At 43.5% G+C, this 24,386-nt stretch overlaps 1 protein-coding gene across 1 annotated transcript in view; it reads left to right on the top strand.

The window, feature by feature from the left end:
* The window catches only part of RBM27 (RNA binding motif protein 27), a 56,445-nt gene that overhangs the window by 9,866 nt on the left and 22,193 nt on the right, over window positions 1-24,386 (top strand). The window contains exons 2-11 of the mRNA XM_075274746.1: window positions 1,607-1,725; window positions 3,284-3,420; window positions 5,484-5,566; window positions 8,889-9,061; window positions 14,922-15,185; window positions 15,977-16,201; window positions 17,436-17,573; window positions 19,870-20,016; window positions 20,157-20,301; window positions 20,883-21,036. Coding sequence (XP_075130847.1) covers window positions 1,607-1,725; window positions 3,284-3,420; window positions 5,484-5,566; window positions 8,889-9,061; window positions 14,922-15,185; window positions 15,977-16,201; window positions 17,436-17,573; window positions 19,870-20,016; window positions 20,157-20,301; window positions 20,883-21,036 — 1,585 coding nt within the window. The remainder of the gene's footprint in view (window positions 1-1,606; window positions 1,726-3,283; window positions 3,421-5,483; window positions 5,567-8,888; window positions 9,062-14,921; window positions 15,186-15,976; window positions 16,202-17,435; window positions 17,574-19,869; window positions 20,017-20,156; window positions 20,302-20,882; window positions 21,037-24,386) is intronic.

The following is a 24,386-nucleotide window of genomic DNA, read 5'->3' as shown; positions in this document are numbered from 1 at the left end:
ACACTTTTGGAGTAGATTTCAGACTGGTGTGAGACTTTTCAATATATGCACTTTTAGAACATACAAACAGAAGCTCAATTCCATTCATGTCAATAGCTTTGTTTCTGCAGCATACCTGTATGAGATCCTGCAGGGCCTATTAAAGAAGACCTTTCACATCCTCTGGCACATGCGGAATCATACCACATGTGCCCTAGGATGTGAAAGGTCCTCTTTAATTGACAGAACTCAATTTTTGCATCACGACAGAGCCCAGAAACCGTTTTGTTTTGTTTTTTGAGAGGCCTGAGTATAATAGTAGTTTTGGTTTGACCATATTCGGTCCAAACACTGCTTGGCAAATCTTGTGAGCTTTTCCCCAAAACTGTCATACTGTGACATACTGTCAGTTTTGCAGGTATGTGCTCTGAGACCAGAGATATCAGTGCAGTTAGTTTTGGTACCGATATCACTGCACTGTCAGTGGACCCAGTCTCACAGCTAGGCGGTGTGGAACACCCCATCACAGTATATAGAAGTCTATAGAAGAATACAGTCATGGGGTGCTCCTCATTACCTAGCGATGCCGCTGAGCAGTGAGGCTGGCCCCTCTGACAGGGCGGTAATATTGGTACTGGCACTGGATTCAGCTTTGCAGCGGTATGTAACATGCCACACTTTAGAGGACCTCTTAATTTAATCCAACGGACTCGTGACGATGGACCTGGGTCTGACCTGAAGTCACGTGAGTGGAACCAGCCCCTATAGCATAAATAATTACCTTTGAGATAGGAGGAAAGATGGGACAGAGTGACCAGCGGGTCAGGGTTGACTCCGATCAGGTGACTAGGGGTCAGGACCAGGCTGAAACCCCCAGGTCCATGATCAAGATTCCACCAGATCAATGAAGGTGCTTTAAACAGCCGAAACAACCTCTTTTAATATGAATGTTTATAGACACAAGGGGAAATAACCAAATTATGGCCTAGGTCACAGCAGTGAATTTCTAGGATGCTGGCTTTCTCAGGGCAGATCTAAACTAGAAAATGGGCCCTAAAAAATCAGGTTTTGATTCCTGTCCTTCATTCAGTTAGTCATTTATTTAGTGGCTGGGTGGCAATTTGGTGGGGATTTTGTGACTAGTATTTGACTTATGTGAAGATAGTTTTTATATTAGACAGCAACGTTTTTAGTTACTGACTTCTTTGCCTTCCAAGGGCTAGTTCACACGGAGCAAAAGGGGGCGATTTGGCACGGAATCCGCCTCAAAATCTGCCCCCTCACAATAGAGGTCTATGTAGACCGCTAGTGTTGTTTTTTTTTTTTTTGCTAGCGGATTGTTCCGGCTAGCGGAAAAAAGAAACAAGCTGCCCTTTCTTCAGGCGTATTCCGTGGCTGATTCACGACCATTCATTTGGGCTTAATCTTTAGCGGAAAGCCGCGACCTAATGTGTTCACGCAGAACCCCGTGTGAACTAGCCGTAAGACTTATGTAATCCTGGGCTATGTGGCTTGTGGGATTTGTCCATCTCTGCTATAACATGAGATATGTAGTTTGTCACCATAAATTCTATGACTACTTCTAACTGGTTATTTGTGGCTCACCAATGGTTTTCTCATCCAACAGATGTGACGCTGACCCTTCAGCTTTAGCAAACTACGTCATTGCCTTAGTACGAAAGGACAAATCGGAGAAGGAGTTAAAGGCCATATGTGCTGACCAGCTGGATGTTTTCCTGCAGAAAGGTATATAGTGTTTATTGATTTCACTTTGTGGCCTTGAATCCGAAGCCCGTATAGGTTGGAATTACACATGGGGTTTTTGGGGTTTTTTTTAACCAAAGCTTGGAGTGAGGATATAAAAAAAACAAACAAACTGCAGCTTCTCTATTATGTATCTAATCCTGTATTTACTAAAAGAAACCTGTTTTGTGATTCCAACCATAGTGTGCTTGCTTTAGTTGTTCAACAGACTATCACAGGAGAAAAATATACTTAATAGTACAAGTTAAATCTGTCCCAATTTTTATTCATTATCACCTATATCATTGAGATGTTAGAAGATCTTTAATATTTTAGATTGCGATCTTCTCCTATCTCAAGTTGTTCCACTGAAATGTCTCTGAATGTTAGTCACACTGTCCGCTTGCAATCCACTTAACCAAATCGTGACTCACATTTCCTCACAGTCCCCTCACTACATGACGTCGCTTACCTAAACGTATTCCAATCTCTTATGGATCTTATTCTATTATATTTACACTTAAAGGGGTATTTCCATAACCCTTGTTCACCAACCTGTAGTCTGAGTGCTTTCTTCACTTCCTGGTTTTCTCGGCACATTGGTGGGCGGGGTTTCACTTACTCTGCTATGTTTGCAGTCAGTAATGAGGGATTGGTTGTAAATGAATTACCACAGTATGAAGCTGATGTAGCAGAGCTGGATTTGAGTCAGTTTGCATTACATACAGAGGTACCGGACTCCCTGTCTCAGCCCTTATCAGCCAAATTCAATTAAACCGACTGATGAGATCAGAAATTCCGGAGCGCTCACCTCCCTTATCTGAGGAACTCCGTTGGTTGTCTGTGGCAGAGACATACACAGCTCAGAGCTGCTGCCGAGCACTCAGCCCCCCCCCCCCTTCCCCCGACCCCCCAAGAGCAGGCAGCTACGTCACTGAGGGACTGAGCAGATAAGCCCGGGGCACGTGGTCATAGAAAGGCATGAAGTGAATAAATTAAGATAGTGGCCAAACAAAGCAGTTTCGATAAAGCAATGTATTTAGAAAAAGTCTTAAATCCACATAAACTAGCAGTATAGATAGGATCCTTGTTATGGGACAACCCCTTTAAATACTTCCCTTACTCTCACTTATTCCTATCTGCTCTTATTCTACCAAATTACACTTACCTTGACTTCTTCCTATGTGATATACAATTAATTCATATAAATTGTATTGAACTACCCTTACCTCCACTTGCCTTCTTTTTCCCTCTACAACAGGGGTAGGGAACGTACGGCTCTCCAGCTGTTGCAAAACTACAACTCACAACATGCATACTTGCTCTGCTGTTCTTGAAACCCCCATGGAAGTGAATGGAGCATGATGGGAGTTGTAGTTTCACAGCAGCTGGAGAGCCGAAGGTTCCCTACCCCTGCTCTACAACGTTCCCTGCTACGGGGAAAATATTTTTATAAGTTTATAGACCGGGCATTTTTGGACACAGGGAGTGAAGTAAGATAATACTGGGGGAATATTCTGGTTAGTACAGATACAATTTACATTTTCCTTTTACTTCTCAGAAACAAATGACTTTGTGGATAAACTCTTTGAAAGTTTGCACACCAAAAGTTATCTTCCTCCAGAAGAAATCGTAAAAGAAGAAGAAAAGGAGGAGCTGCCAGAAAAGCGCCATGTATCTGTGGCTGGCACAGGACAGGTGAGGTGTTCCATAGTGACCACACATGAATACAGATGGATTTCCTTTGATCACAGTATTATTCATTTTTATGCTCAAGGATGCACTAGATATTAACATTGACATCTGGAGTTTTTTGGTCAGGAAACCGACTCAAATTCCTCCTCCAAAAACCGCCTCACCATACAATCCTATTGTGAGGTGTTTTTAGGAGGAGGAATTTGAGTCCGTTTCCTGACCAAAAAACTCTGTGTGAGCCTTATAGATGTCTCCCATCCCTGTCCACTTGTACCAGTAGAAACAACTCATGGACCAGTGTGGTGCTCTTTTTGGTGAAAAATCCCTGCCTTTTGCAAGGAGCAGTAAGCAGATTCCAAACGAAGAAATAATAATTCCATATATGATGCCTCACAAACTTATTTTTTCTTTAGTCTTATACCATAGTTACCAAGCATGAAAACTAAACTGCAGTGTATTCTTTTCTAAAGGGGGCAGCCATTTTGCCTTCCCTCAATTTAGGAGAGAGCGCAGAGTTTATCCTTCACACTTTTGGACTGAGTCATGGGAAAGCTGGATAACAACACTGAGGAATTGCAATGGTGTCAACAGCCCCATTAAACTTGTTACCCAGCTTTCCCAGACTGCAGTGATGACTCTTCAATTCTCTTATTGTAGTGTAACTAACCTGATTTGGTATCCAGGAGCATAGACTAGCTGGGTAAGAATCCATGTAACGTTAAAAGCAGATCTGTCTGGTGTAGGGAAAGCTTGGGTAACAGGGACTGCCCATTATTACATCTATTTACATAAGTCCCTCTCATGGCTACATATACCAGGTAATACTGTATTTTGGACTACTGAATGCTAAATGTACCTGAATCACTCTTCCTCTTTGCTCAAAAATCATGCAAGATCTTGCCAAGTTTTCTTGAAAAGCTGGGTAAAATAGTTACTTTTATGAAGGGATTACTGAAGCAAAATTTATTCACATAAACGTGCAAAAGAAGTCCATTATAATGTAAGCCCTGAAACATAACCAAGCTGGGGTTATCTTAATAGATCACATGATCCTGGATGGCATTGGCTTTGGTTAGTTAGTTCCCTGGGTGAGGTGAATGCTCAGCAGCCTGGGTGTGTATGTGATTCTGCACAGACAGTCCAGGATAATGTATTTGGTACTGCGCTTTATCATTTGGCTATACATACAGTATTGAAGGCACCCTGTTGTGCATTCACTCAGCCAGGATCTTTAAAACCCTATTCAGGCCACCCATAATAAAATCTAAGCACCTTTTATCTCACACAAACAGATGTTAAAGATTGGTCTCAATTATTAGAGATGGCAACAGAGGACCAGAGTCCGAAGGACCCCATTGCGTCTAATGGGATCTGTTGGTTGTCTGCCGTTTCAGTTTAAAAAAAAAATTACAAAGGAAAAAAGTCCTCCATGCAGCACTTTTTCCTCTACCAATTTTCATGGAGCCACCGTGACTGAGACTCTGGCACAGAAGTGAACGTAGTCTGATCTGTGTACAGATGTCAGACTCCAACAGATCACAAACTGAGACCAATCCTTTGCACTGACCTTGAGAACTTGGCATTATGCTTGGAATGGTAGAATTCCCATCAAATTAATGGAAACCTCACCAGAACTCAACGGACCCGATGTAAGTCATTGGGGTCTGTCGTGTTACAGATCCAGCACTTTGGATTCCCAGACTCCCTGCTTTAGGAACAGAAGTCTTAAAGAGGACCTTTCATCAGATCGGGCACATGCAGTGTTATATACTGCTGGAAAGCTGACAGTGTGCTGAATTCAGTGCACTATCGGCTTTCCCGATCTGTGCCCGGTGTAAAGCGCTATCGGTCCTGGGACCGTAGCACTTTAGTGTCAGAAGGGCGTTTCTGACACTTAGCCAGGGACTCCCTTCTGCCCAGCAGCACCTATCGCGCTGTACTCTGGAGCGGGGAGTACTTTGTCGTACTTGGGGCCCTATGGTTTTATTTGTTTTCTTGCACTAATATTGTGGATTTTGTTGTGTGGTGGTAACATTATTTCTGTATGTGAAATCTTCCCACGTCAGGAGAGCTATGAAGAAGAAAGAGACCTGAGGAAAAAGAAGCATCCAAGTCCTCCGAGAAATCGTTCAGCCTCTACTGAGAGAAGGTGAGACTGTCTGCCTTTACTTGGTCCTTTGAAGTTGAATCTGTCAATTTTGGTAGTGACCATACGGAAAATGAAGTGTTTATGTTTTGTACAGGGAGGAAGAAATGCAACCATGGTTTCATTCACACTGACTACATATATTAATAATGCACAAAAACATCGATTAGTGTTTACCACTAAGCCCTGGTTCACATCTGCGTTCGGTACTCAGTTCGGGAAGTCCGAATGGGGACCCCCGAACGGAATACTGAACACATTGACAAGCGGTGAGCTTATGAAAACACACGGACCCCATAGACTGTAATGTGGTTCGTGTGTTTTCCGTGCAGTGTCCGCACGGAACATGCGCGAAGAAAAGTACTTCATGAACTACTTTCCTCTATGCATGACTTGTGTGGACATTATAGTCTATGGGGTCCGTGTGCTTTCATAAGTGCTCCCCTTGTCAATGCAATCCATTGACATTGTCATCCCATGCGGACTCCCCGAATGGAATACTGCACGCAGAGTGAACCATAAATAACATGAAGTACAATGTGTCATGAAAAAAAACATCTCAAAATCACTTGTGTAAGTTAAGCGTCTCAAAGTTATTGCCCTATAAATTGACAGATCCATTTTGAAAAATGAGGCCTAGTCCTTTTGGGCTATGTCCTTAAGGGATTAAATATGCTAAAAATATTTTCAGCAATAATGTCCTTTCACCTCTTCAGATATTACCCCAAATATATCTAACAGTGCTGTCAGTCGTCTGCTGCTAAGGAGCAACTGACAGAAATGTTGATGTCCCGTTGGATGACTTTTCTTTCTATGGAGGAGTTTCCTAATGCGTCCTGTGTTCAGGTTTCCTTTCAATAGTGTGGAAGCAAGAAGCCAGGCAGTATCCATAGCATCTTTGTTTCCGCTCACCCTTGCATGAGCAAGAAAAGGAAACTTTGAGTAGTTAAATCCCAATGTGAGGTGACTGCTAAAAACTGCTATAGTCATATAATAAAATATTACCGTTAGCCAAAACTGTAACATGTAAGCGCACCCCCAAAACCTATATACACTCACCGGCCACTTTATTAGGTACACCATGCTAGTAACGGGTTGGACCCCCTTTTGCCTTCAGAACTGCCTCAATTCTTCGTGGCATAGATACAACAAGGTGCTGGAAGCATTCCTCAGAGATTTTGGTCCATATTGACATGATGGCATCACACAGTTGCCGCAGATTTGTCGGCTGCACATCCATGATGCGAATCTCCCGTTCCACCACATCCCAAAGATGCTCTATTGGATTGAGCTCTGGTGACTGTGGAGGCCATTGGAGTACAGTGAACTCATTGTCATATTCAAGAAACCAGTCTGAGATGATTCCAGCTTTATGACATGGCGCATTATCCTGCTGAAAGTAGCCATCAGATGTTGGGTACATTGTGGTCATAAAGGGATGGACATGGTCAGCAACAATACTCAGGTAGGCTTTGGCGTTGCAACGATTCTCAATTGGTACCAAGGGGCCCAAAGAGTGCCAAGAAAATATTCCCCACACCATGACACCACCACCACCAGCCTGAACCGTTGATACAAGGCAGGATGGATCCATGCTTTCATGTTGTTGACGCCAAATTCTGACCCTACCATCCGAATGTCGAAGCAGAAATCGAGACTCATCAGACCAGGCAACGTTTTTCCAATCTTCAATTGTCCAATTTCGATGAGCTTGTGCAAATTGTAGCCTCAGTTTCCTGTTCTTAGCTGAAAGGAGTGGCACCCGGTGTGGTCTTCTGCTGCTGTAGCCCATCTGCCTCAAAGTTCGACGTACTGTGCGTTCAGAGATGCTCTTCTGGCTACCTTGGTTGTAACGGGTGGCTATTTGAGTCACTGTTGCCTTTCTATCAGCTCGAACCAGTCTGGCCATTCTCCTCTGACCTCTGGCATCAACAACGCATTTCCGCCCACAGAACTGCCGCTCACTGGATGTTTTTTCTTTTTCGGACCATTCTCTGTAAACCCTAGAGATGGTTGTGCAGGAAAATCCCAGTAGATCAGCAGTTTCTGAAATACTCAGACCAGCCCTTCTGGCACCAACAACCATGCCATGTTCAAAGGCACTCAAATCACCTTTCTTCCCCATACTGATGCTCGGTTTGAACTGCAGGAGATTGTCTTGACCATGTCTACATGCCTAAATGCACTGAGTTGCCGCCATGTGATTGGCTGATTAGAAATTAAGTGTTAACGAGCAGTTGGACAGGTGTACCTAATAAAGTGGCCGGTGAGTGTAGATCCTAACAGCAGAAACCTTACATTCACCAGGCATCCAGACATCTGTCTTTTCAAGATGAATGCATATGATGATCAGGGGGGAAAAAAACGTTTGCGTTTCTCTCGATTCCCAACAGAGTAACGCAAATGTTTTTTGGGTTTTTTTCCTTTGAGAGCTACACACATCTTGTGGATATCTCAAGCCGAGATAAAAGTGTATGAAACGGACACATTTGATGTTGGACTTCACAAGCCTACAGCATCATCAAAACTACATGAAAGCAAACGCTGTTTTTCACTACACTTATATGGCCTGTTTTACAACATATTACAATCTGTCTTACCGTATATACTCGAGTATAAGCCGAATTTTTCAGCCCAGTTTTTGTGCTGAAAAAGCCCCCCTCGGCTTATACTCGAGTCAGCAAAAAAAAAAAAAAATATTTTATTTTTTTTATTTTTTTTTTTTTAAGAGGGGGGGTCTATGACCAGCCACAATATTAATGTATAGAATCTCCCATAAAATAGTGCAAAAGAAAAAAAAAGATTTTAAAAACATAAAAGTTCTAAAACACTCCTTTTCCTAGAATACATACAAAAATAGAAAATGACTGTGAAACACAAACACATTAGGTATCCCTGTGTCTGAAAGTGCCCGGTCTACTGAATATAGGGGGTCTGCAGTGCTCCTGTTCCGTCAGGAAGGGGTTAATAGAAGCACTGCAGATACCCTATATTCAGCCAGACTGAATTCCAAGTGGGGGGAAGAAAAAACCCAGTCCTCAAGCTCAGGGAAGGGGCAGACAGACAACCAAAACAGCCCTTCTCCTTCCCCAGCATCTACTGCACCCAAAAACTCTGATCATTTTAATTTTTGAAATTTTCCAGTAGCTGCTGCATTTCCCCCCTAGGCTTATACTCGAGTCAATAAGTTTTCCCAGTTTTTTGTGGTAAAATTAGGGGGGTCGGCTTATATTCGGGTCGGCTTATACTCGAGTATATACGGTAAGTTGTTTTTTTTTGCCAAGTCATTTTTTTTTTCACTTTGTATTTCTTTGGATGTGTGTAGGACAAGAGAGAAAAAGAGGGAAGAAGGCAAATGGCGGGAATATGACAGGCATAGAGACAAGTATGACTGGAGAAGAACAAGAAGTAAAAGTCCTCTCAAAAGCAGGTCCACAAATCGCAGCAGGAGCCGCAGCAGAGGAAGAAGTAGGGACCGGGAATCTACCAGGAGTAGAGGTAAGGACGACGTTTATGGAAATTATATTTATTGCCCTTTACCATTTTCCGCTGTAAGAACATTACCATTATTATTCAAACACTTGGGGTTTTTATTTAATTTTTTTGCCTTGCTAAAAATGTGCTGCAATCTTATGATGTCTAATTGTCCACATGCAGGCAAATTGCCCAGTTAAGTAGTAATCTGAGTTTTATAGGATTTAAAGGGTTATTCCCATTTCAAGGATCCTGTCTAAACTGTTAGCTTATGTTTATTCAAGAGCTTTCCTAAATACATTGCTTTCGAAATGCTGATTAGTTTACCTGTTAACACAAGGTTGCCAAGGTTCTTGTCCTGGTATCTCTAAGATTGGTGATGTGACTCCCTGTTCCCTGGATCATGCTTGCTCTCAGAGCTGTTCTCTCCTGCTCTTGTTAAGGACTCCAATGGTGGGTTTCCTCAGTCCTTATTGTCTCACAGAGATAACTGGTGAGATTAATGAAATCCCACTCTATGTCCAGGCAGCATGTACGTTTTTGGGTTGTTTTTTTTTACCTCTAAGGGCTCGTTCACACGTGAACAAAGGGGCGGATTTTGACAGCGGATTTCGCTTCAAAATCCGCCCCTTTACAATGGTGGTCTATGTAGACCACCAGGCTTTTTCTTTCCCGCTAGCGGCGGGCTGCCGCTAGCGGAGAAAAGAAAGGACATGCCCTTTCTTCAGGCGGAAGCCTCGCGGGCTCAGCTGCGCGGCTTCCGCCCCCGGCAGCTCCCTCCTATGTTGGCTCATTCATTTGAGCCGACAGCGGAGGGGAAAGCCGCAACCGCGATGGTCGCGGCAGGCGGGTTTTGACAAGAGAGAGACGCGGCTCACCGCGTCTCTCTCCGTGTCAAAACCCGCGCGGGCAGTTCACTTGTGAACTGACCCTAATTCTTTGTATTGTAATGTAATATATATTTACTGTCTATATTATTTGAACTACATTTATATTAGATTTCTAGTAATCATAATAAATAATCTCTCATGGTAAAGGCAGTGACTATATCTAGTGAGGCACTTCGTAGTGCCCTGTCAATCAAACAATCAAAGCTTGTCTTCCAGCTTGTTGAAGAATACTGTGCTATGACCTGATTATAACCCATGGGAAATATACAGTAAAACATCTTCGTAGTGACAGTCTATTGTCTTCATTGGTTGCCAATGTATACGACTACGAATGCAGAAACATTCTATAGTTTGGGAATTGTCAGAAACCCAACCATGATTTTCTTATTGTGGCTGGTTTATCGGTCAGGAACACTACATGTATCAGAAGACAATAGCCACAATAAGGAAATTATGGCTGATTTTCTAACCTTAGACAGGTCCTGCATTAATTGCCGTATCCACTGACAACTGATCAAGGCAACAACTTTGGATCACAAGATATTTAGAGAAAATCTTTACATCTCTGCAAAATGTTTAATTACTTATATTTGCAAAAATGTTTAACTTTTAGTTAGTTGCAAATTTAAAACTAGTTATGTGCATAGGAAATACGCCTTTAAGCGCACCCTCTATTGGTGTGCATACTTGAGGCACTGGCATCCTAATTACATCATGGAAGTCAGATTTGCATATTCTTCCCATGTTCCTCTGCACAGTGGAGCGCTCATGGCTTAACAAGACTCCACACACCTAAATGGTGGTTCTCTCCTTATGGAGTGACGATATCCCCCCAACCCTGTGTCAGCCTCTCACCTCTGCCAGATCAGTCCTCTCTGCGCCAAGCTGATGAGATGCAAATACATCAAAACAGCTGTCTTTGGCTGAGAGACTGTATCTGGTAAAATCCCAACATCATTGCAAACAAAGGCCTCTGAGAAGGTCGGCATGATGTTAAAGGGAGCGCCCTCTATAGGTTTGCTTGACTGAGACTCTGCCTTCCTAATTACATCATGGAAGATACACTTGCACATTCTCAGTCAGCGCCCTCTATTGGTGTGCATACTTGAGGCACTGGCATCCTAATTACATCATGGAAGTCAGATTTGCATATTCTTCCCACATTCATATCTGCTAATGTTGGGCATCCTCCTGACTGCCCCTAATGTCGGTACAGGCTGGGGAATTGAAGTTTAAAGGGGTATTCCCACGTCGCATACTCACCCGTCTTCGTTCCTCTAAAATCTTCTGTCTTCCGTCTTTGTTTCGTCATTGGTGGGCGGGGTCACATATGCAAAGCCAAGCGGCGAGATGCCGCCGGCCCTGCGTGCGCGCTCATACACCAGTCTACCCTTCACAATGCAAATACAGACCCGACACCCTGCGGGTCTGTATTCGCATTGTGAAGGCTAGACTGGTGTATGAGCTTGCACGCAGGGCCGGCGGCATCTCGTCACTTGGCTTTGCATATGTGACCCCGGAGCGGAACAGCATCGCTTCTGCCGCTGCTGTCTTCATGCAGGGCAGAAGCATAGCGATGTGCCTGTGCCGGCGTCTAACAGTCCCCAGCATCCGCCTATTGCCAGCATGCCGGGGAGTTAGACGCCGGCACAGGTGAAGCCAGCAACATCGCTATGTGCCTGCCCTGCATGAAACCAGCAGCGGCAGAAGTCTTCATGCAGGGCAGAAGCATAGCGATGTTGCTGGCTTCACCTGTGCCGGCGTCTAACCCTGTATTGGCGGCAATACATCACTTGACTCAGGAGCAGCTAGGTCAGGGCTGTGGCCACAAAAAAATGAATAAAGTGAGATAGTGGCCAAACAAAGCAGTTTTGCTGAAGCAGTGTATTTAGGAAAAGTCTTACATTCACATTAATAAGCATTATAGATAGGATCCTTGTGACGGGACAACCCCTTTAACGTATCCTTTCTCTAATACCTGAAGTGTAAGTGAAATGGCTTAACCCAGCTCTGAGTTAAATACACTCAGAATGGCACATACACATGGTTATTTTGTTAATTGGAGTGAATGTTTATTGACTGTATTACATATGGTAAGGCCATGTGCTTTAGGCCTTTAGAATAAGTTTTTGTTCTTGGGCTATTAGTTTTTTAGTGCATAGCTTGCTGATCAGTTCATTTGTATGGCCCTGTATATGACCCTGATGTTCCTGGATCTCTGTAGAGACCATAAGGACAGACTGCTAGTCCTTGTCCTATCACTGTGTTTTTGCAAGTAGGTGTTATCTATTGTAGTGTATGGGTCCCTGGAAAGCACAGACTGCAAAAGGTGCTTCATGTTTCTTTCATTCTTCATTCCTTGACATATTTCTTATTTCTATTTATTTAGCAAGTTGTAGACTCGAAGTGGGAAGTTTGCATAATTATTGAAGGAGTTGTTTGGGATAATTTTTTTTTAAATTAAACTGAACACCTCCTCCCATCTACTTTATAAATTGCTTTTATTACCAAAAGTGAATAATTACTAGAGATGAGCGAACACTGTTCGGAACAGCCGTTCCGAACAGCACTCTCCCATAGAAATGAATGGAAGCGGCCGGCACGCGGGGGGTTAAGCGACCGGCAGCCGGCAAAGCGTACGTGCCAGGTGCTTCCATTCATTTCTATGGGAGCGTGCTGTTCGGATCGGCTGATCCGAACAGTGTTCGCTCATCTCTAATAATTACCATTATCGCTATAGTAGCCACATCTTCATAGTCCTCTGACTCTGTCTGCCGCTTCCAGAGACAGGGGAGGGGGTCGCTTGCTATATCCCCCCTCTCCTCACTTCCCGGTCCCCTCCCCTCACTACACCCCTCCAAGTCATAATTAACCTTCCTTCCTGCCATCTCCCGTCGGGTCACGTCGTCATCAATGTGCGCAGTGAGCGATTCTGGGCTGTTGCACATGTGCGAGCTGTCTGGCGGTGTCACAAGGATGGCTGCTGGCAGAGAAGTGGTCCAGCTAGCTAGGGAGAAAGGGAGGGGGACAGTGAGTGTGAGAGGGAGGATTCAAATGATGGCTGCTAAGATTGTACTGGGCGGGCTAGCTAAGGAAACGGAGGAGGAAGTGTTTGAGAAATGGAGGGGGTCAGTCAGTGAGAGGGGGAGGATAAGTGAGGCATCGTGGAACTTGTAGGAAACACAGAAGAGCAAGTTAGGGATGTAAACAAATGCAGAGAGTGCAATAAGCTCACTGGGAACCCCAGAAATCGCTTAACACACTGTTAAAGGTTCTTTGGTGGCATTTATTAACTCATTAATAGCACTATCAGACCTTCTTTTTTTTTTTTTTTTTTATTTAAATGATTTTTTTTTTACCTGGAAAACCCCTTTTATTGAGTATGAGTATCCTTTAGTGTAGTTTTGGCTGTGAGCTGCAGCCTCTTCACTGCTTACCAAGCACAGTGCCGCACAGAGTATAGCCGCTGTACTTGGTGTTGCAGCTCAGCCCCTTTTAGTTGAATGGGCCTGAGCTGCGAACAGTCCATGTGACTGATGAACATGACGTCTTTTGATTGGTGCGGGTGGTGGATGTCGGGCATCTGCCAATCTGAGAGAAGAATGTCATTTATATTGAAATCCCTTTTAAGAGGATCTATAATGGTTCTTTATTTGATGCCTACTCTACTGGCTTAGAGTTCCCATATACATATATAACAGAAACCATTATGTTGAGGTCTGTCCTATATTTCTGACTGTAAAACGGCTCCTGCAAAAAGTCCTTGCCATAAATATACCAGAAAGCTTTAAGTTGCACAACAAGTAGTATCTCTCTTTATTTCGGAGGAAATGCCTTTTACGTTGGCTACATGTTCCTTGTTCCCTTTTTGTTACTTTGTCGTGTTGCCATTTAGTGTGAGGGAGCGCTTTTGCTCTTACATCAATTAAGTCCCCTTTACACGGAGCCTCAGCTTGGGGAGTTTGGCCAAATATAACCTAGTTTGTCTAATTTATTCACCAGTGTATTCCAGCAAATGCGTGCACTTGCATAGGTGTGAGTTATTGTTCAGAGATTGCTTGTGCTGCCTGGGCCACAAGATGCCTCATTTCACTCTTCCGTGGCCCTGATTCTGGGGCCCGTTCGGCTCTGATGGACCACTGGTGCGGCGGCTATGGGTGGTCTTGCCTGCAAATGAATCACGTTACTCAAGTCATTGCGTGGAGAAGTAATGTATTATTCCGTTACATTTATTTATTAATGTTTATGCCTGAGTATTGTTATAATGTTCTGCTGCCTTCTCGTGACTTTGGGGGGCGGAAGGGGGTGTCATGATTTCTATGCTGGTGGCTGTTCTATATAATGAACAAGACCTTTAAGTGCCTAGTGTAGGCTATAACTATGCCAAGTAATGTACATTTTGCATAATGCTATATTCTGCTGATTTTTATGTGGTTTGTAACTGTTCTGGATAGGGTATACCATTTATTTCTTAGCCATTCTGTCATTCCCAAAATTCACATAGGTAATGTTTGCTGTACCAGGGTGAATCCACACTACATATTGCGGTTTGTCATATTCACACACATACACACAAGGCAAAAAACTTTTTTTTTTTTTTTTTTTGGTCCTGTTTTCTTAAAACCTTTTACTACTGAAAAACCACATGAGCATCTCAAGCATCTTACAAAGGGTTTAGTATCCCTGTTATTGCATACTGGAGTCAAGAGGGGGAAAAGTCCTTCAAAAGAACAGTGTCCAATAAAAATGAATGTGTGAATTACTCCAAAGTTTCCTGTGAACTATATAAGGGAGAACCTGTGAATCTGCTTCACTTATAGGGAAAACTAAACTGCAGTTGTAGTAAACTAAGCATCTCTTGTATATATGTACATTAAATGCGCTCTTATCCTCTGTAGCTTCCAGTTTGCTTATTAGACACATTGCAGAAAGCTTAAGAAACTGTGTACTATGTAAGAAGTGGAGAATAAACTGTAGCCCTATTATTCCCCTAGATCACCGGGAAAGGTCCAAGTTTGAGTCTGAAAGAAGTGATCTGGAGTCGGCCTACGCTCCTGCTTCCCAGTCTGCAAGCATCTCCAATGAGCAGCAGTATTCCTCTGGTGGGCAGGCTATACCCAGCACTGTTACTGTCATCGCACCTGCTCACCACCCTGAGAGCACCACCGAGATCTGGTCTAATTACTATAACAACCACAACCCTCCCAATTCATTTACTAGAAACCCACCCCCAAAACAACGTTGCAGAAACTATGATGGTAAGACATTTATTTTTTGTCTGTTTTTTTTTTTTTTTTTTTTGTCTTTTGAAACCCTTGAAACCATCAGAATTTTGACAACACACGCACGTGCACACACATTTATTTATTATTATATTATATTATTATATATTATAAAATAATTCTATATGTTTCCATGACCCCATGCACCCGGCCGCATTTGCTTGGATCCATGTGGGGGCTGTGAGACCCAGGCCACAAATTTCAGAACGTGTCCTATTACTGTCCATGAATTTTGCCCATGTGCCTTCCATTCCATATTCAGTACAGACCAAACTTGCATGTAGCGGAAGGGTCTGACCCAAGCAAATCGGGACATTCAGGAGCTCACTGTATTATAACAGAGTATAATGCAATGAGTTTTGTGCACACATCTGTGGTCAATCTGGTAAATATGGCCCTCACGTGTACAGTGTTTCCTGCACAGGACATGATTGAGTTCACGTTTCGCGGATGGACGTTTCAGCAGGAAAATAAATCTGCTAGCTCAGTATAGTCCATCAATGATAATTCCCCTGACCACCTCTAGAATTATTTGGAAAACTGGAAAACAGGTTAATGCCTGACTCTCTCCTTGCCTCATACCAGTCTGTGTGAACAGCGCAGAAGAGGAAGCTGCACCTTCTGCTAAGTATGAAGAGAACTGTGGAAAAAAAACCACAGCCTTCTCCATAATGCAAGTTCTTACACCTCCCAAGCAGCAGCTGCAAAATGAGATGATTTGTTTATATGTATTTATTACTAATTTTATTATTTCTATTTTTAAACAGAACGAGGATACTGTGTTCTCGGTGACCTCTGCCAATTTGATCACGGAAATGACCCGTTGGTGGTGGATGAGGTTTCATTACCCAGCATGATTCCTTTCCCTCCACCGCCTGGACTCCCACCCCCTGGCATTCTGATGCCTCCCATACCTGCCCCGGCTCACAATATGAGAATGCCAGTTCCACGACCTATGACCCAGCCTCCTCCTGCTGTCCATCCTGCTCCAAGTAAGTATCCTCTGACTGGAAGTGCACTGCTACTGCTGGATGAGCACATTTATTATCTTGAGATGACATAGGACAGACTTGATAGGGAATTGTTGGTCGTTAGACATGATAGAGAATTGTTCGGTTGTTAGACATGATAGACAATTGACACTGGTCAGCCATAGCATTAAAACCGCATGTCTAATATGTAGGTTTCCAGGCTGCCAAAACTGCTCTCAAATTCTGAGGTATAGATACAAGTCCTCTGCAAATGTTCTGTAACTTGCAAAATCAGACTTTTTTTTTTTTTTTTTTCCAACACGCCCGAAAGATGCTGAATTGCACTTAGATGTGAGAAATTGCCGACCAAGGCTTCATCTTGGATTGTTTTCAATGTGCATCAAACTATTGATAAATGTTTTGTGCAGTATGGCAGGGCACATTATTCTGCTGAAAGAGGCCAATGCCGCTAGGAAACACCATTGTCATACAGGGGTACAAGTGGTCTGCTGCAATGTTTATGTAGTTGGTACTTGTCAAAATAAGGGTCCGTGGTTTCCCAGCAAACCATTGCCCAGATTGCTGTACTGCCCCAGTCAGCTTGCCTTCTACCCATAGTTCCTCCTGGCGCCATCTTTCAATGTATTTGCTCAGACCTGGCTACCTTCTTCTATTGGTTCATGTTCTACTTCGGATACTTATATTCCTGCTTCTGGCAGTGGATGAGTGTCTATATGGGTACCATAATGTGTTGACTATATAGACCTCAGATCACTCAGTCTCTCAGATCCTTAAACTTTCCCATTTTTCTGGCTTCCAACACATCTGTTTCAAGAACTAAAAGATTACTTGCTACCAACATCATTGTTAGGTGCCATTGTCACTTTATCGGTTTGTATCAGTGGTGTTAATATTATGGCTGGCTGGTTTACCGTACAGTATGGACATTGATATGAGGGTGGTTAGGAAACAAGAAAAGTGGTAAAGGATACGATGGCGGAGCTGTCTATAAGCTGATGCAGAGGGAAAGTGAAGTAGATGCTTATGGCAACCATTCAGGTCATTCCTTCCAGCTTGCTCAGATAAGGTGTGAAGTCTGTCTGGCCGCCATGTGCAGCTTCTCCACATTTTCTTTGCACCAGTTTAGATACAGCTATCCCACTGAGTGTTGCTTTAAAACCACATTTATGCTTTCTTGGTGCTGGGGAAGATTTACCCTGAAATATAAAAATATATTTTGCTTCCAAACATGCAGGGCTTCCATTAACGCATTCAGGCTTTGTAAATAACCGTGAACAGCCAGGAACAAGTACTGTGCCCAGCCTTGCACCAGTAGGGGGAAGGCTACCTCCTCCAATACCTCCTCAGAATCTGCTCTACTCCGTTTCAGAACGTAAGCATAGCTTTCTCACTACCCCTCTTTTTGCACTGCCCTGTTTTTTTGTATGTGTTCCATTTACAAGAAGATACTAAATCTTCAGACGGCCCACCACAGCATCAAGACATTGGCCTTCTATAAACATACCCCATGCATGTGGTACCAGGTTATGGTCACGATTTGGCCTCTAGTTTGAAAGAAGGGACTGCTATTTCCTGGACTTTTTGGAAGTAAAGACACTCTGTAACAAACCTCAACTTGACCAACTTCCTAGTAATCCAGTCATTTCTTTAGTAATGACTGTATAAGTGAAGTTGCCTGTACAAGACGACATAACTTTTTCACTAAGTAGACAGTCGGGGAAGGAGAATGGGTGTCCTAGTTCTGCCCAGGAAACCTGATAGATATCTCATAACACAGTAGCAATAGTAACATACACAGTCCAGTCACATTAATGTGACCACCTGTCAAAATCCAGAATAGCCACCTTTGGCAGAGCGGACCGCTGTGAGACATGCAGGAGAGGGGATGTTGTGGTGATGCTCACTGGGATGTTGAGCCATGCCGACTCCAGTGCTGTGGCCAGCTGCGCTAGGTTACGCGGTTAAGCATCCATGGCGTGTACAACCCGATCGAGGTGGTCCCACAGATTCTCCAATGGGTTCAAATCCAGGGAATTTGCTGGCCAAGGGAGTACACTGAACTCATGCTGGTGCTCCTCGAACCATGCACGTACACTGCGAGCTTTATGACATGTCGCATTGTCCTGCTGGTAGATGCCATCATCCTGAGGAAAACCAATTCGCATGTAGGGGTGAACATGGTCCGCAAGGATAGATGCATACTTGTGTTGATCCATCGTGCCTTCCACAATGATGAGTGCACCCAGATGGCTGATGTCACGCGCCTTCTACGATTGGTTATTTAACGTTGACGTCAAAAGTAGGCGGTGGTCACATTAATATGACTGGACTGTGTATGTGAAATAACATAGTAGAAATCCCTGATGCGCTGAGAGGAAGATATCCTTTTAGCACGTACAATAGGTGTATTCAGTGTTTCATGCTGAATGCAGCTTTTCCTTAGCATGGACCAGTTTTTGTTTTTTTTTCTGGGGGGGGATGGGTTGTTTGGGTTTTTTGTATGCAAAAACCCTCAGGTGATAGGCTTTACTTACTATCTTTATTTCTTTAAAGGAGTAGGTGCAGAAAGCCATTTCCATCAATAATGTATCTATAGCAAAAAGAGGAATAAACTAAAATGGGGCATGGCATTATACACTGGAAAGCAGTGCAGTGAATACTCTGATCCCCTTCACTGCAGATGCATGTTGGGAAATATAGCCCTCACTACTGTTCAGGATCTGTGGTGGTGGTCATAGACCAAAAATGACTTTACTGTATTAGTCTCACTATTATAAGTCATGTCGCATTTGGAACCTTTTGTACCTGTCATAATTTCATGCCTATCCTATATTTAATGGCATTTGATGTATATGTTAAGTTAGATGTATGTAGTCCATGGTAAATTCCCAAATCCGGGGGGCAACACAGTGGCTCAGTGGTTAGCACTGCAGCCTTGCAGCGCTGGAGTCCTGGGTTCGTATCCCGCCAGGAACAACATCTGCAAGGAGTTTGTATGTTGTCCCCGTGTTTGCGTAGATTTCCTCCCATTCTACAAAGACAATACTGATAGGGGAAAAAAAAATGTACATTGTGATCCCTATATGGGGCTCACAATCTACATAAGAAAAAAAAAAAAATTCTACATTTGTATCTGAATTGGAGGGGGTTGTTTAGGCTCAAATGATTTCCTAACTTGTCCAATGGACCTCTGCTGTCCCGCATTATTTTTTGCATTTTTGTCAATACTTAGTCTTTTTCTTCTTACATTTTGACTTTCTTGTCTTCTTATTCTCACTCTGTTTACATTGCTCATTGTGTAGGATTCTGATCAGCGCTGCACCCCAATAGCTGTGGCAGCTCTTGCACAGTGGTACTGCACTGCTAGGTAGAAGAGAAGATTACAGAACAATGGCAGAAACATTTACTAGGGAACATGGGGGTCATAGTGACGACTGAACAGTTATACTACCTGTGCTGCTAAGCCTAGTGTATGTAGCAGCATTAGGAAGCCATCACAGCGCTACTGACATGGACTATAAATCATATTTAGGAGTATTGCCCTCCAAATTGACTAGCAAGATAGAACAGGCAGGCAAGAATGGCTCAGGAGAGCAGGTAGTTGCTGAGATGATCTTTGTAATAGGACTCTGCTGTTTATAATATGTATTTTTTCTTCTTTTTCCTAGATACGTATGAGCCTGATGGGTACAATCCTGAAGCACCTAGTCTTACAAACACTGGTAGAACTGGATACCGGCAGTTCTTTACACGGCCACAGACACGGCCAAATTTAATCGGGTTGACTTCTTGCGACATGGACGCTGCACCAAGAGGTTGGTAGTAATCCTTATGTGTCAGAATGAGAAAGTTATTGCCGTGTAGCTTTTATTATATTTTCTGAGTCTTAGCCATTACTGGAAATAAAGTAGAATTTTGTGTTTGATATGCATTCTGGTTTGTTGCTATTTTCTAGCTGCTAATATTGTCATCCAAACGGAGCCGCCCCCTTCTACACCTGTAAATAGTAACCTCAACAGAGTGGTGGTAGAGCCGGATCGCAAAAGAGCACTTGGAAGTACAAATGACGGGCCCTTTGCTAAGAAACCCTGGATGGACAAGTAAGGATGCTGAAGCAGGGACTTGTGTATGGAGAGTCCTCCATGTGACTGGAGTACGCATGGCCGACTCTCCATTCACTTTTCTAGCTTATGGAGATTTCATGTTCTAGAAGCTCCCTAGAATTGATTGGTGTGTCTGTAAATGACGCCATTGACATGAGCTTCAATGGGTAAAGACTAGATTTTTATTTATTTTTTTAAATTTATAGATTCCTTTTGATTTTTAGGGAAAAATAAATCGAGAAATATGTTTAAGTCCTGGACAATCACTTTGTCTTGATATGGTGTGTCATGCTAATGGGGTCTCTTTATAGGGTATTGTCTTTTTTCTATATGCCTTTTACTTCCTCTTGGAACCCAAGTAGAGAAAAAGAACGTAAAATTATTGTGATAACTTTTTTAGTTCTTCTGAGACCACATGAAATATCAGCATAAGTCTAGCAGAGGACGATGGACTGTGCAATGTAGAGTTCCTTTTTTTTTTTTTCTCTTGTTCGTTTTTGTTTTGTTTGTGCTGGGCAGTGACGGCCAAAGTTTGTAGGTATTTCTTCTCATATTTGTACTGTGTTTCTCTATTTCAGGCAAGGAAATAACAACCATAACAAACTTGGCTTTGGTAAGAAGATTCAGTACACAAATACCAAACTTGAAGTCCGAAAAATTCCTCAGGACCTAAACAACATTACCAAATTGAACGAGCACTTCAGCAAATTTGGTACAATAGTCAATATTCAGGTGAGGTACAGTTCAGACCCTATCTGTTAGCAGCCTTCATTAAATAACACTACACACAGGGCAGACCAGTGGATCGTGCGCCTTTATTAAATTAAAGCTCTTGGGTGGATTTGGCCACAAACCTCTTATATAGGAGCACCGGGGGTTTTGGTCAGTGTTGGCACAGGAATCTTTGCCTGATGGCTGGCTGGTATTTATTGGATCTCTCTTTATAATGAATTGTATTTGAGGAGCTCATTGGTATTTTGCACATTGCACTGATGCGCTTATATTTGTGGTTTGCTGCTATTTGTGGGCCTATGTGGTTTGAGCACTTATTATCTATACACATTTTCCGTGGTATTTACTTATAATATTGGTGTATATTTATTTGAGTTTCAATGCCCTGTAGCACTTAATCATATATATTGATGACATTATAGTGTTTGTATTATACATTGTGTATTGAAAAATATTGGTTTATCATGTGCTAAATTCTGATGTACCGTATTTTCCGGACTATAAGGCGCACATAAAAACCTACGATTTCCTCAGAAATCGTAAGTGCGGCTTATAGACCGGTGCGGCTTATATATGGATGGAAGCGGCGGCAAAGTCTGCGTGCCGCTTCCATACATACATAAAAGGCACCGTAAGGGTGCATTCACACTACAGAACGCCGGCGTGTATCACAGCCGTACACGCCGGCGTTACAGCAGGGCTTCCGGAAACTTCCTATTCATTTCTATGGGAGCCGGCATGCGAGCGCTCCCCATAGAAATGAATGGACAGACACTTCCCATTCATTTCTATGGGAGCCGGCATGCGAGCGCTCCCCATAGAAATGAATGGAAAAAAGCAGTCCATTCATTTCTATGGGGAGCGCTCGCATGCCGGCTCCCATAGAAATGAATGGGAAGTGTCCGGCAGCCCTGCTGTCACGCCGGCCTGAAACAGAACGTGAAACTTACCGAGCGGTGCAGGGCGGGCGGGCGGGCGGGCATTCAGGCCTCCTCTTCCTCCGATGTTCCGTCCTTCTCCTCCGGCGCTCGCTGATAATGGCCGGGGCGCATGCGCAATATCATAATGCTTCTACTACGGCTACGCATGCGCCCAGGCCATTATCAGTTAGCGAGCGGCGGAGGAGGAGGACGGAACATCGGAGGAAGAGGAGGCCTGAATGCCCGCCCACCCTGCACCGCTCGGTAAGTTTCACATTCTGTTTCAGGCTTTTATTTTTAAACGGGGGGGGGGGGGGGGGGGGAGGAGGCTCAATAGTATCCTTTTTATTACAGGTCTCTATGCTTGGTCTCTTACACTTTTCATGTTGGTGTTACATTGATTCAATTCACATGTTATGCACTTCCTTTTATTATTGGTTGTTATCTTACTGTGTAACACTCTGTTACATATAGTTTTTCATTGTGGTTTGCACATGTCATATATTTGACCTTGCTTAGTGCACTATTAATATACTATAACATTGTAGCCTCCCATTTTATGGTATCATTGGTCTATTTGGTCCTTCCAATATTTATTATATTATTATTTTTGTTTTATATGGCATAATAAAATTTATATTTTTATTCATAAGTGATCCTGTCGTTTGACATTATTTATGGTTATTGTTAGTGGATTTACTTGTTTTGTTGCCTTTATTGCATTGTGTTTTGTGTTTTATCACATTTAATAAAGATGAATTTTGGATTAGATGTGACTTGTCAGTTTTGAGAACTATTGGTTTCTTACCCTTCGTTCACATCTGTGTTCGGTATTCTGTTCGGAGAGTCCTCATGGGGACCCCCCTGAACGGCGTACCGGACATAACTGCAAGCGGTGTGCAGTAAAATCACACGGACCCCCTGAATCATGTGGACAGGAAAGTAGATTGTGAAGTACCGTATTTTTCGGACTATAAGACGCACAGGTTTTAGAGGAGAAAAATAGGGAAAAAAAATTTTCAGGCAAAAAATGGTAAAATATTTAATATATGGGAGTTGTAGTTTTGGAACAGCTGCAAGGCCACATTGACAGGTGACCCTGCAGCTGTACGGGGATGTATAGGGCGTTTTTCTTGTGGGGCCAGGTGTAGACCGGGCATTTTCAGACACAGGGATACCTAATGTATATGTTTCACAGTAATGTTATACTTTTATATGTATTCTAGGGAAAGAAGGTGAACTTTTATTTATTTTATTTTTTATTATATTTTTTTTAAGTGTTTTTTTTTTTTTTTTTACTATTTTAATATCCCCCGCCTAGGGGGCTTGAACCTGCAATCATTTGATTGCAAGTCCCATAGACGGCAATACAAGTGTATTGCTGTCTATGGGAGATTCTATACATTACTATCGCGGAGGGTCATAGACCAGCCGCGATAGTAATATATATCTATGACAGGCCTGGGAGCCTTCATTAGGCTCCCGGCTGTCATCGGAACAGGCCGGCTCCTGCGGCCTCGCCGTGCAGGAGCCGGCCTGCATCACTAAAGGTATGAGGCCGGGGGGGGGGGGGGCGGCTAACTAACTGTCGGGACCTGCGGAGGAGCAGTGGGTTTGCAGCATGGCCGCGCTACTGCCACCGCTGGTTTTCTTCAGCGGCAGTAGTGCGGCAATCCGCAGGCCCCGGCAGCTAAGACAGTCCCCGGCATCTGCTGTAATAGACCGGCGGAGGCTGGGGAGTGTCTTAGCTGCCGGGGCCTGCAGTATTGTCACACTCCTGCCGCTGAAGAAAACCAGCGGTGGCAGTAGTGCGGCAATCTGCAGGCCCCGGCAGCTAAGACACTCCCCGGCCTCCGCCGGTCTATTACAGCAGATGCCGGGGACTGTCTTAGCTGCCGGGGCCTGCGGATTGCCGCGCTACTACCGCTGAAGAAAACCAGCGGTGGCAGTAGCGCGGCCATGCTGCAAACCCACATTCAGACTATAAGACGCACCCTCATTTTCCTCCGAAATTTGGGGGAAAAAAAGTGCGTCTTATAGTCCGAAAAATACGGTAGTTTCCTTTTCGCATGATTCCTGTAGAGACCTATAGTCTATGGGGTCTGTGTGCTTTCACTGGCACACCGCTTGCAGTTGCGTTCGATATTCCATTTGGGGGGAGGGAATTGTTCCTCATGCGGACTTCCCCAGACAGAATACCAACACAAATGTGAACGAGGCCTTATAGGAGCCATATTAAATCCTGGAGTGCAGTCTAACCAAAATAGTGAACTGTTCATTATCCAGCTTTCAAAAATGATCTGCAGATACATCAACAGCAGTGCTAAATACTCACTGCTCTCTTGTACAGCCTTTGCTTGTCTTTATTTTACTCGCTGCTCCTTGTATCACTGTTATTTACATGCAGTGAATCAGTGAAGAAACTACATT

Source organism: Leptodactylus fuscus, chromosome 5, assembly GCF_031893055.1.
Source record: "Leptodactylus fuscus isolate aLepFus1 chromosome 5, aLepFus1.hap2, whole genome shotgun sequence".
Lineage (NCBI taxonomy): Eukaryota > Metazoa > Chordata > Amphibia > Anura > Leptodactylidae > Leptodactylus > Leptodactylus fuscus.
This window is presented reverse-complemented; position numbering and strand designations above follow the sequence as displayed.